Source organism: Mauremys reevesii, linkage group 4, assembly GCF_016161935.1.
Source record: "Mauremys reevesii isolate NIE-2019 linkage group 4, ASM1616193v1, whole genome shotgun sequence".
NCBI classification, from domain to species: domain Eukaryota; kingdom Metazoa; phylum Chordata; order Testudines; family Geoemydidae; genus Mauremys; species Mauremys reevesii.
In genome coordinates, this window is record NC_052626.1 from 8,813,492 (window position 1) to 8,827,493 (window position 14,002).

The 14,002-nt window shown below is 46.6% G+C and overlaps 1 protein-coding gene across 2 annotated transcripts in view; it reads right to left on the reverse strand.

The window, feature by feature from the left end:
- Positions 1 to 13,669, reverse strand: part of DDHD1 (DDHD domain containing 1) — a 94,454-nt gene extending 80,785 nt beyond the window's left edge. The window contains exon 1 of one of the 2 annotated variants that reach the window (XM_039536899.1): positions 13,022 to 13,669. Coding sequence is in view for 1 of the 2 variants with exons in the window: in XM_039536901.1 (XP_039392835.1) it covers positions 8,512 to 8,542 (31 nt within the window). In the remaining variant the exon portion in view is untranslated. Of the gene's footprint in view, positions 1 to 8,511; positions 8,558 to 13,021 lie in introns of those variants that run through there. The other variant, XM_039536901.1, reaches the window with a different exon arrangement.
- Positions 13,670 to 14,002: the final 333 nt, after the last annotated feature.

Sequence of the window (14,002 nt, forward strand, 5' to 3'; positions counted from 1 at the left end):
GCTGTATTCACCTATATTTTACACCTGTCAAATATATGTTTCATGATGGAATTAATTTGTACACACCCGGTAAGGCTGCAACAAAGGAATGTGTGGGGTAAAACTGAATTCACATGATGTGTGGGTGTTCATGAGAGAATACATTGTTGATAGAAACCAAGATGCAACTATTCCACGCATAAATCTTTACAAGAAATTCTTCAATTCTTCACTAAGTACTCTGATTAGATTACACTCCTTCCATAGCTTCTTAAAACTGTACATACTTTAAAGCTGTCATCAGAACAAGTGATTCCAAATTTTACATTACAGATTAAATAACTAAAACACCTGCTTTCAATTTTTAAGGACCCCAAACTTTTCAACTGTAATTTTCCTGCCCACAAATCTTCAAAACCTAAATTTTAAAATAAAAAGTTTAATTTTAACATTTTCAAACCCTTCCTGACAGAATTTCTCTTGGGGGTGCTTTGCTGCTGCTGGCTGTAACATTCAACAGCAGTACCCAGGCTATTGATGGGGCAGTGTCCCCCTCACAGAATCTTAGTCAAGAAGGTGAGACTAGTTTTGAACAGCCAACATTTGATTTTAAAAAGTTGTTAAGGTGGCTTAATTTTGAAGGAAACCAACCATATTTCAGGTTCCATGTATGGAATGGGCATGAGTTCATGTGAGAGTGTAACATTAAGTAAATATTCTATCTAAAAACACGTACAGACCCAAAGATGCTTTTTTGGTAGAGTAGGATTGTTGACTATGATTAGAGTAATTACATTCTGCCTCCCTAAAGACCCAGTGAAGTTTCAAATGGAAGCAGTATGCTTCCTTTCTTCCTCTAAACTGCTGTGCAATACAGCTATACCCGTACTACCCTGAGCTGTAATCTTGTCAAATTTCACAAGGTTTGGTCAGTACTTCAGTGAGAGACCTGGAAGGAAAATCGAGATGGTACAGGAAATCAGTCAGTAAGTGGCAGTTTTCCTTCCGTGTCTGTAATGACATTATCCTACCACTGTATTAGGGAACACTGACTTTCAGATGAGAAACAACCAACCTTGTGAACATTTTTGATCACTGAATATTCTAAGGGACTTCTCACAAAAGTAGAATGTTTGGTAAAGCTGATGTGAACAGTTTCTCATTAACATTTGTATTTAATTTTCTTCACTGATACACCCATTACTGTAGTATAAGAAATGTTTAGACGTGGACTTTAGTCCTGGTCAAATTCTAGTATGGATTATGATGTTCTACTAACCTAAAACCTCCCTGCACTTTCAGTTATACACCACAGTCTTAATTTCCTGCCTTTAAACTAGAGTGTAATAAATCCTGGATACTGCTAATCAGTGGTCATGTTCTGCTCCCAAAGACTGCATTTCAGTAGCGAGTGGAGGATTAAGCAATTACGTTGGGTCAATTAGAGGACCAAAGGAGGTAAGGTTGGGAAACATTTTTGATCGGCTCTAATGGTCTTGGCGAGGCTGTGACTATGTCTTAGAGCTACGCTCCTGGCTCTGAATGCCAGAGTTCCTGGATTGAAATTCCATGGATGCTTTGGTTGCTGGGATACATCTAATTCCCCTTTAATTGTGGTTTGTGTTATGAAGTAGATCAGATTAGATGATCAAAAGCTACCTGTCTTGCCTCAAAAATCTATGAAATGTCTAGAAATTGTTTTGTAAATTGCACTTAAAAATTAGGATAGGCACAATTAAATAAAAAAAGTTTAGTTTTCACCTATGTATGGTGAAATCCCAAAACTTCCATTTCAACCTCATAATTGTTTCAAGTGAATTCTTCATCTTAATTTTTTTACTTTTTGTGAATGTTTAAGCAAAATAAATACAGCCATTTTGAGGTATCTAAGTTGAAAGACACACACTTTCCCCTGATGTTTCAACTGAAATTTTTGCCAAAGCATTACTCAAAACCAGCAGACACCTAAAAACCACCCTTCAAACAAAGTATACTTCATAGCCCACACTATGGAACATTACTGTTTCAAGAAAAAAAAAAAAGTTCTTTCAGCAGCTTAACCCGTGCACTCTATATAATGTATTTGATGCTTCTCCCCGAGTCCCTAAATTAAAGATGTGCTGTGATATTTGTTCCGTCTCTTCCCTCATGCCTTTTAAAAAAAGGATGGGAGAGGGGTGGAACTAATGTAAATCCAGGTTTTGAATTTAAGGTTGAGAAATCAAGCACTGAAAAGCTAGAAAATTCTAAAAATTAAGGATGCAATTTTTAAAAGCACTTAAGTAACTTAGAAGCAAAGCCCAATTGTGCTCCTCAGTCACTTAGGCCTGGTCTACATTACGACTTTAGGTCGAATTTAGCAGCATTACCTCGATTTAACCCTGGACCCGTCCACACAACAAAGCCCTTTTTTTCAACTTAAAGGGCTCTTTAAATCGATTTCTTTACTCCACCTCCGACGAGGGTATTAGTGCTGAAATCAGCCTTGCCGGGTCGAATTTGGGGTAGTGTGGATGCAATTTGACGGTATTGGCCTCCAGGAGGTATCCCAGAGTGCTCCATTGTGACCGCTCTGGACAGCGCTCTCAACTCAGATGCACTGGCCAGGTAGACAGGAAAAGGCCCGTGAACTTTTGAATTTCATTTCCTGTGTGGCCAGCGTGGTAAGCTGATCAGCACTGGTGACCATGCAGAGCTCATCAGCATGATGTGCACATTGCCCGGCCCGTACTTTGTGAGAAGTCTATGACCATGTCTATGTCCTCATCACTCTCGTCACTGCGCTGCTGTTGCCTCCTCGCCTGCTTTTGCGCGAAACAATTGTCTGCTGTTGCTCTGACAGAGGGAGGGGCGACAGATGACATGGCTTACAGGGAATTAAAATCAACAAAAGGGGTGGCTTTGCATCAAGAAGAAACACAAACAACTGTCACACAGAATGGCCCCCTCAAGGATTGAACTCAAAACCCTGGGTTTAGCAGGCCGTTGATGTCACGAACAAATCGGGTCAATTTCCTGTTTTGATCCACTCCATCTATCTTTTACATCTTAGGCTGGCAGCTGACGGTGCAGTACGACTGCTAGCCATCGTCATCTCCTGGGTGCTCGGCAGAAGATGGGAATGACCTAGCTGAGTCACTCCCATGTCTGCCCAGGCGCCCGACTGACATCACCGAGGTCAGCTAAAAGAGCACCCAGAAATACGACGATGACGACTACCAACTGTAATGCACCGTCTGCTCCCAAAAGGCAATGAGCTGCTGCTGTGTAGCAATGCAGTCCCAAATCTGCCAGCACCCAGGAGATGTAAGGTGACAGTGAGCTGAGCGGGCTCCATGCTTGCCGTGGTATGGCGTCTGCTCAGGTAACCCAGGAAAAAAGGCACGAAAACGATTGTCTGCTGTTGCTTTCACAGAGGGAGGGAGGGAGGTAGAGGGGGGCCTGACGCCATGTACCCAGAACCACCCGCGACACTGTTTTTGCCCCATCAGGCATTGGGATCTCAACCCAGAATTCCAATGGGCAGCGGAGACTGCGGGATAGCTACCCACAGTGCAATGCTCCGGAAGTCGACGCTAGCCTCAGTACTGTGGATGCAGTCCGCCGACTTAATGCACTTAGAGCATTTTGTGTGGGGACACACACAATCGACTGTATAAAAATGATTTCTAAAAAACGACTTCTATAAATTCGACCTGATTTCGTAGTGTAGACATACCCTTAGACACTTGAAAATTTCAGCCTACAATTTCTACTATATTATCTGGATATGCTGCCTGTACTGTATGTACATTTTAGCCCCGATTTCCTTGGAAAATTAAACCCTTAATGTTATTTAGTATCTAACTTACACTATAAAATGAACTAATTTTGTGGCAGAAATCTTCATTTCTGGAACTTCCTGATTTTGATGTATTATTGTCTCAGTCTTAGCACTGAATCAATGCTTTTTCTGTCACATTTAATGTTTTACTCCTTTGCTTGCCGTTGGTGAAGGTTTACTAATTTTGTTGCTTTGCTTTACTTTTTGTCTCCAAAATTTTGATTCATATAGAGGTATTTCCCTTGACTTCTTGACTTCCCCAACTTTTACATATATAATCTATAGTTTGCAATGACTCAAGTGTGAAGATATCAATATGCTTGGCTGGTTATTCATTTGCATGGTGTGTATATACAAGATCTTTAAAAATAAATTTCAATGCCAGACATGACAAGTGGAAGAAAAAGGTTACAAACCAGAAAGTATTTTGTTCTAATTATTCACATAAATTTTACTAATCTTATAAAAAACAGTTTAAGCACAAGAAATTAAACTGCACAAAAAAATTACTCAATTTCATTCTTTCATAGACAGACTTTTCTTCTGGAAGGAGTTGTAAGAACGCTCTCACTGCAGGGAGTATGTTCATTTTAATGTAACAGTAAGACCTCCGTTTTGATATATAGTTGTTTTAAAATCATTACACGAAAATCAATTTTTAAATCATACAGCACTTGAGACCATTACTCCTTGTTCTGTCATCTGGTATCACTGAGAACAGTCTAGATCCATCCTCTTTGGAACCTCCTTCCAGTTAGTTGAAAACAGCTATCAAATCCCCCCTCACTCTTCTCTTCTGCAAACTAAATAATCCCAGTTTCTTTAGCCTATCCTCATAAGTCATGTGATCCAGCCCCCTAATCATTTTTGTTGCCCTCCGCTGGACTCTTCCCAATTTTTCCACATCCTTCTTGTAGTGTGGGGACCAAAACTGGACACAATACTCCAGATGAAGCCTCACCAATGTTGAATAGAGGGGAATGATCACGTCCCTCAATCTGCTGGCAATGCCCCTACTTATACAGCCCAAAATGCCATTAGCCTTCTTGGCAACAAGGGCACATTGTCGACTCATATCCAGCTTCTCATCCACTGTAACCCCAGGTCCTTTTCTGCAGAACTGCTGCCTAGCCATTCGGTCTCTAGTCTGTAGCAGTGAATGGGATTCTTCCATTCTAAGTACAGGACTCTGCACTTATGCTTGTTGAAACTCATCAGGTTTCTTTTGGCCCAATCCTCTAATTTGTCTAGGTCCCTCTTCAGCCTATCCCTACCCTCCAGCGTATCTACCACTCCTCCCAGGTTAGTGTCATCTGCAAACTTGCTGAGAGTGCAGTCCACGCCATCCTCCAGATCATTAATGATGTTGAACAAAACCAGCCCCAGGACCGACCCTTGGGGCACTCCGCTTGATACTGGCTGGAGCCATTGATCACTACCCACTGAGCCCGACGATCTAGCCAGCTTTCTATCTACCTTATGGTCCATCCAGCCCATACTTCTTTAACTTGCCGGCAAGAATACTGTGGGAGACTGTATCAAAAGCTTTGCTAAAGTCAAGGAATAGCATCCACTGCTTTTCCCTCATCCACAGACCCAGTTATCTCCTCATAGAAGGCAATTAGGTTAGTCAGGTATGACTTGCCCTTGGTGAGTCCATGCTGACTGTTCCTGATCACTTTTCTCTCCTCTAAATGCTTCAGAATTGATTCCTTGAGGACCTGCTCCATGATTTTTCCAGGCACTGGGGTGAGGCTGACTGGCCTGTAGTTCCCCAGATCCTCCTCCTTCCCTTTTTAAGAGATGGGCACTACAGTAGCCTTTTTCCAGTCATCTAGGACCTCCCCCGTTCACCATGAGTTTTCAAAGATAATGGACAGTGGCTCTGCAATCATATTGGCAGAGTCAGCCTGTAGATGGATTGAGGCATTGCAAGGTGAACTGAATCATGCTTTGTGATGATCAGCATTAGAAGAGGAAAGAATCTGCTGCTTGGATACAGAGCACTGCTAGTGAGCAGGTATGCCCTACCTGTGGATAGGACTGTCAAAGAACTCATTGGCACACACACCATGCTCTGAAAAGAGCGATGGTGCCATTGAATCCAGACTTGGAAGAGCATAAAAATATGCCTTAGACACACACACATTCTGAATAATAGTAGGGAATTTAGTACTTAGAAGTGAGACAACTACATAAGTTACTTCCACCACCAGCATTCTATGGATAGAATAAACATGTCTTAGAACCCCTTCCCCCATCAACCTCTTCAAATCCAGGGAAAAGACCTGCATTCTTTCAAACAACAGTAGGCAGAGGCTAACTGAACCTGACAAATAGTTATCCTTTTCTAATATCTAACATCGCGATTCACAAAAGGTACATAAAACATGTCCTTAACTTTAAGCATTGACTTCAAAGGGACTTAAGCACAAGCATATCCTTAACTATAAGCATAAGCGCCTTCCTAACTGGGGACCTAAAATGGGACTTTGCGAGCAAACTACACCCCAGGGCAGAGTAGCAATGGACAATAGATTAATAGTCTAAGTGAGAAGGTTTCTGAAATGTGAATGCCTATTTAACTCCATTAAAAAAAATTCAGATCCTCCATATGGAGACCAAAACCCTTCCTGAAACATTAATGAACAAGAAAATAATAGTTATGCCTGTCCCGCTCTTCTGTTTGTTTTTCTTCACACCTCTAGATTCTCTCCTCCCTCTTCTGTCAAGGACACAGAAATTTCCCATTTGCTTTCCTCCTCTAACCCTCCCACTTGCTCCAGTCACCACATGCTCATCTCCCTGGTGTCAACTCTCATCTCCACCCTTATCCATCTCCTTAGCCTCTTACTCTCCACTGGTTCTTTCCCTTCGTCATATAAGCATACTTTATTCTCTCCCATCTTAAAAACTCACTCTTACCCCCTTGTCTTTCCAACTATTGCCTCATCTCCCTTTCATCTCCAAGCTCAGTGAATGCATTGTCTGCAATAACTGTCTGGAATTCCTCTCTTCCAGTACCATCCTAGAACCTCTTCAATCGGGTGTCAGCCCGTTACACTCCACCAAAACAGTTCTTCCCAAAATCTCTAATGACCTTTTCCTGCTAATGCTCTGAACCAGTCATCTCCATTAGCCAAGACAGTCAGGGACACAATCCCATGATCTGGGTTTCCCTAAACCTCCAACTGCCAAAAGTTGAGACTGAACAACAGGGAATGGATCAATTAAAATTGCCTGGTTCTGTTCATTCTCCCTGAAGCATCTGGCACTGGCCACTATCAGACAGGATACTGGCCTAGATGGACCGTTGGTATGACTCAATGTGGCGGTTCTTATAATCCAAGGTGTTATTGGTTACAGGTAAGGGAAAGTTTGGGATTTTTGTTTTAATATGAATTTATACTTGACAACATTCCTGAAATTTAAACTTTTAGCCAACACATTTCAATTTTATTTTTACAGAAAAATTTACAAATAATTACTTGTGCAATTACATATTAAAGAAAAAGAAGGGAACAAGAGTTGCAAGGACTGAATATTAATATTGACTGCAGCTATACAGTCAGGTTTCAATATGTCTGTAGGATAAATATAAAATAAAAGAATTAAAGTTAGCATAAATTTGTTTAAGGAAGTATATATGTGTTATAAAGAAAGCCCTGACTAGCAAGTAGAAGGAAGTCCTTGAAAATAGTAAGTGATAAGGCCAGAAGGAATAAAGTACGGAGGATACCTGGTTCAAAGACGATAAGGGGATGTTTCTAAAAAGAAGGCCTCTGACCAATAGGGATGACTGCAGATGGTTTTAAATAAAACAGAATCTGTCTTAAAATGAGCCAACACGGTCCTTCCTTAGCCCACACAGCAATGTTAAAGCCTACGTGAACTCACGTGCAATGGGAAAACTGCTGGACAGCAAGAATGAGGGGAGGAAAGGCCTTGGGCAGAAGGAGGTTGTAAATCTTATCAGGATTAATACTGGAAATAAGGGTGAACTGTCTCAATTTGGGTTTTAGCTGAAGTCAATAACTGGAAATGACATCACTTGTTTGTTAGAGGGTATAAAAAGTAAGCTCTTAAAGGATTCATTGCTAATACCTGCCTCACCACATTGGATCCGACCAACATGGGTCTAAGCACCCCTGGGTTTAGCCTGTTTGTAAGTATCTAGATCAAATGATTCAAAATGTTTTGTTACTGCTTGGATGCAGTAAATTGCTTATTATTTAGGCTTTTTAGGCATGTTTAGAGCAATTGTATAAGTTAGACTTTGGATTTAATAAGAATTTGTGGTTAAATTAGTGTTTGGTGGTTTCCCATATTAATAATTTCAATTATTAATAATTCCAGCAACTTCCAATAATTTATTTTGTGTTATTTGCTTCTCTCCTACATTTGCACAGTTTAAATCACTATACTATCAAGCAATTAAGCTATTAGCAAATATCTGTTTAGAGCACTGGTCTCCACTAGCAGAGATCGGAAAGCTTTCATCCCTCAGAATAAGTCCAGTCTTACTACTTTGTAATACTTCAAGCCTGTATTTGATAATTGCTGCACCTGGATAATTGCACCAAACTATTAATACTGCGCAGAATGGTCTCTCAACAGAAAGGATATGTTTTTACCAAAGGGTATACTACCTACTGGTAAGCCAGCCAAATAAAATTCTAATAAGGATTAATGTGGAACTGAAAGGTTACCTGCAAAAGGAAAAAAATGGAATTCTACCATTTTGCTGACGTGTGATATACAAAGGCTGCCAGAAAGACTTTTTTCCTGCTTGAAATACAAAGTCTTCTCTTCTGTGTTTTTGCTGGCAATCTTCTTTGGAGTCTAGAGAACCTGAGTATGAATTTTCAAAGGCCTTAATTGAAGACGCGGGGCATAATCTTTAACCTAGACATCTCCCCCCCCTCCCCCAATTGTTTGTTCAGGCATTTGAGGTAAAAAAAACCCCAACAAAACAAAGTAAAAAAAATGGATTTTAATGAGTGAAGAAAAATTTCCTTCTTAGTTCCACAAGCTTCTCCTTGGTATTTGTGATGACATAGTCCTTTTAGCTCTGCAGTTGTCCATACAATCTTCCAGGAAAGACTGGGTAAATGAGACCTGAATTTCTAGTACAAAAAGAGAAGCTTAAAAATAGGTTCTCTCTCTCGCTCAAAAAAAAAAATTATGAACGTTTCAGACTCTTGCCATATATTGCACATCAGCAAAAAAAAAGGAGGAACAGTGCCAAAGGGTTTCTTCTTTGTAGGTCAACTTTAAGGGAAGTGGAAGTATTATATCCCTCTTAAAATATAAGCAGTATTCTCATGCGCAGGTAGGTAATGTCCAAAGGGGTGGGGAAAAAAGAACATTTTGTTTTTATCTCAACAACAAAATTTTTGGCTCAAGTTATAAATTTCTATTGATAGATGTCAGTTTACAGGATGGGCAACGCTGACATGCAGTTAGAATTCAAAATAAAGAACATTCTGAGAACTAGAGTTAGCAGCAGCAGAAGGGGATTGATTTATGAGAACAGATTAAAAAACTAAATGTGTGTAACTTGGCTAAGTGACTACTAAAGGGGAAGAGAGATAAAGACAAAATGCCAGTCTGAAATTAAGAATAGGAAAACTAGGCTATCAGGATAAACCTTTCTGTCACCACTATGATTAGGCTGTAGAACAGTCTGACTTGCAAAGGAAGGAGAAGAAACGATATTGCCTGGGATTTTGAAAACTAAACTGAGTAAAACTATAGAAAAATGTACTGTAGGAAGAGTCTTGCATTGGCAAGGGGATGGATTGGATGATCTAACAGTCATAGAACTCAGATGGAAGAGACCTATGAATTATTGCTTTTTGTAATCAAATATTCATTGCCATGTCAATGGAAGAGACAGGGAATGAAACGTCAAGTTACATATTTATCTAGGAGGCCTCCTCCAGTAACTTTACTGATTTGCATGGCACCCTTGCTAGGTTTGCAATATTCATTAAATAAATCTCCACTCACTGGGTAAAGATAACATTCTCAATAATTAATTTCTTCAAGCTGTAACTCAATCTAGTGGTTCTGATGTTATAATTGACTCCTCAGATAGATCTAGGATATCTGAAGACTTCTAGTAAGGAAATATTTTAGCAAGCATAAAGTTTTAATCAAGTCCTTCCTGCCACTTGGGCAATACATTTCATTGATTAATGAACTGTCAGTGTTCATTACTATAGGGCCTGATCTACACTACAGAGTTAGGTCAAGGTAAGGCAGCTTATGTTGACCTAATTATACCAGTGTCTACATTACAGCCTTGCTCCAGCAGATGCAAGTGTCTTACTACAGCGGCATAATTCCACCTGCCTGAGAGGCGTAGGACTTATGTCGGTGTATTTAGAGCAATGCAGTGTCTATGTAGACACTGCTTAAATTAGCTGTAGGCTGTCATTCTTGTTAATTTCAAGGCTCCTGCTGGAGCTTTGAAATTGACCAGAAAAACTGGTAGGGTTCCTGCTGTGAACCTTGCTGAGCTCACAGCTGGGGCTGTAACCCAGAGGCAAATGGGGGGGCTCCAGCTCTGAGCCCAGCTACTGTCCAGGCTCTCAGCTCCCCATTGGGATCCCAGCTACGCCCCCCCAAGCTCTCAGCTCCCCACCGGAGACCGACAGCAGAAACAGAGCAGTAGGCAAGTGACGCAGGCTTGCTGGGGCTGGACAGGCTGCCCCACTTGGTAGGGACAATGAAGGACTCAGAAGTAGGAGGAAGATGAGACCCCATACTGGGGCAAAGAGAGGAGGAAATGTGAGAGTAAAGAGGGGGAGCTTGAGTCACAGATGATCAGAGGGAGGTACCTGAAATACCAGAGGCTCTGTTTATCCATAATCCAACCCTGGTAAGGTCAAGCATTGTTTCAGTTAGTTTTCTATGGATAGAAAAGCATCCATCATCAATCTTCTCAGTACTATGAGTTTATTTTATCTCTTGTACAGTGCTGCATTAGGTACTGGCATCTAGGAATCTCTCCTTTCAAACCTCAGAAATCCCTCTCTCTGAGCAGCATGTTATTATTTAAAACATCTGTTACTCAGACTTAATGAGACTGAATCTGCTTCCAAAATGGACAAGGCACAGGATCAAGAAATTAAATCTTTAAACTGCTGGTATGCACTGTCTCCTGCCCCATCTCACAGCTGTGTGTACTTGCTCCTGTTCTGCCCCCCTGGCACAGTTGCTAGAGGGAAGAGAGCAGCTTTCCCCATTCTCAGGGTGACTTGCATAGTCTCCTCCTTGCAACCAGGGGCCAACTGTGTCCGTTACCCATTCTCCCATGGCACAAGTGCCAAGGTTGTGGTAGGTGGGGAGAGATGAGAAGATGAAGTCTTCTCTGCCTGCTGCTGGGCAAAGAGGAACAGAGAATATGAGGGATCTTCATGGTCTTCTCCTCATCACCTGGTACATCTCTCTAAGAGTCAGTCTACACAGCATTTTGGAGTAAGCCTCCCAACCCGAGGTCAACAGACCTGGGGCTAGCAGGACTCATGCTAGCACTCTAAAAAAAACAGCTGTATAGACAACACTTTCAAGTTGTAGTTTGGGCTGGCGTTTGGGCTATGAAGCGTAGGGAGCTGTCTATACTGCTATGATCAGAACACAAGTGCAAGCCCCATTAGCTCCAAATCTATCAACCCAGACTGGGAGGCTCGCTCCAAAATGTTGTGTAGACATAGCCTCAAAGGCCCAGAATGTAGGGGAAGGAAAAGGACGCATCTCCCAGTTCCCAAATAAACTATATTTGCTCCCCACTCCTTTGCCCATTCCACCATGGCTCAGGCTGCATGGGGACCAAGAGCAGTGCCCCCTATGTTGTGCTTCTTCCACTACAGCTCTGTGTCTGAGTGTGTGGGGGGAGAAATGATCTGAAAGAGTAGATAAACCCTACTCCTCCAGTGACCTGCATGGGCAATACCCTCCATGCTCACCCCTGTAGGATGTACAGGGAGAATAGAAAGCAGGTGATTCCCCCAGTCTCCAGGGGATCTGCACTGCCTCTCGAACCTGTTCTGTCCAGGATGTGTGTGGGTGGGGGTGCCCTCAAGTACACAAATGAGCCTGATAGCCTCCCTTCCACACATTCGCACCCAGGTGGGGCCTGAGGGAGGGGGGGCAAGGGATAACCAGGTGCTTGCTCCTTCCTGGGAGCTCTCCAGAGTAGGTGTTGGCCATCTGGGTGGGGAGTGACAAGGACAAAGGGGAGGCAGGTGCCTATTCATTTTCAGAGGCTCTCCTGGGCAGGTGCCCACCCGAGCAGAGACTGAGGGGAGCAGGGGCTGAAAGGGATGGGGGGGGGCAGGGGCTGAGGAAGGTGCAAGGGCCTGCTTCTGCACAGGGTCTCTCTGGGGCTGGTCCTCTGCCTGGGTCTGAGGTAGGCAGGGCCTGAGGGAGACCGGGGGGGCAGAGGGAAACAAGGGGGACAGGTGGCCATCCCCCCCAGCAGGACCTGAGGGGGACAAGGGGGGACAAGTGGCCATCCCCCCCCCGGCGGGACCTGAGGGGAACAAGGGGGGAGCAGGTGGCCGGCTATCCCCCCCCCCGGCGGGACCTGAGGGGAACAAGGGGGGAGCAGGTGGCCAGATAGCCACACCCCCCGCCGCGGGACCTGAGAGGAACAAGTGTGTGTGTGGGGGGGGAAAGCAGGTGGCCAGCTCTCCCCCACCCCAGGCGGGACCTGAGGGGAACAAGGGGAGGGGCGGGGGGGCAGGTGGCCAGCTCTCCCCCACCCCAGGCGGGACCTGAGGGGAACAAGGGGAGGGGCGGGGGCAGGTGGCGGCTCCCGGTAGGACCCGAGGGGAACAAGGGAAGGGCAGGTAGCCGACTCCCGGTAGGACCCGAGAGGAACAACGGGGGCAGGGGGCCGGCTCCCCCCCCCCGGTAGGACCCGAGGGGAACAAGGGGGGGCGGGGGGCCGGGGGCCCGCCCCCGCCCCCGAGGCGGGACCCGAGGGGAACAAGGGGGGGCAGGTGGCCGGCTTCCCCCCCCCCGGCGGGACCCGAGGGGAACAAGAGGGGGCGGGGGGCAGGTGGCCGGCTCCCCCCCCCGAGGCGGGACCCGAGGGGAACAAGGGGGGGCGGGGGGCAGGTGGCCGGCTCCCCCCCCGAGGCGGGACCCGAGGGGAACAAGGGGGGGCAGGTGGCCGGCTCCCCCCCGCCCCGGCGGGCTCTCACTCACGCTGCCAGTAGACCGGGTAGCACTCGGCGCTGCTCACATCCACCTCGTAGAGCCCGCCGCGCACGCAGACGGGCGGGCCGGGGCCGTCGCCGGGCCCCAGGGCGCGGTAGGCCAGCTCGAGGCGCAGCGAGTCGTAGCCGATGAAGGGCTTCCAGCTCTTCCTGTCCTCGCGGTAGAGCCAGCGCACCTCCTCGGGACCCAGCTCCCGCACCACCTCGTAGCGGGGCCGCCCGCCGCCGCCGTCCGCCGAGCGCGGCCGCTTCCGCTCGGGCAGCGCGCTGGCCGCCAGGGAGAAGCCGCTGCCGCCGCTCTCGCTGCTGGCCAGCCCGGCGCCCTCGCTGCCCTCGCCGCCCGTGGAGTAGCGCAGCGACGTGCCGGACTCGGCCGAGTCGAACTCGTAGCCGCCGCCGGCCTCGTCGCTCAGGCTGGGCTCGCGGCGGCGGGCGGCGGCGGGCTCGCCCTCGGAGGAGGAGGACGAGCGCCGGGCGCAGCGGCGGGAGGTGCTCCGGGCCCCGCGCCCCGTCCTCGCCCGCCGTCCCCCGGGCCGAGTGCTCGTAGCAGCAGCCGTAGCCGGCGTCGTTGCCCAGCTGCCAGGGGCCGTGCGGCGGGCCGGGCTCGGGGGACTCCATGCCGCGCACGGGGCAGCTGCCTCCGCCCGCGCCCCCCCGGCCCCCGCTCACACCCGGCCCCGGCTGCCGCAGCCGGCTCCAGCCCAGCGGGGCGGCGCGGCGGCAGCGTCACGCACGCGGGGGCGGTGCAACCCTGCCCTCTGCCGGGGGGGGGGGGGGCGGGGGGAGACCGGCCATGTGACCCCCCCCCGTCCCTACTGACTAACGGGCGGGGGGGGGATCGGCCATGTGACCCCCCCCAGCACCTACTGACTAACGGGCGGGGGGAGACCGGCCATGTGACACCCCCAGCACCTACTGACTAACAGGGGGGGGATCGGCCATGTAACACCCCCCCCCGTCCCTACTGACT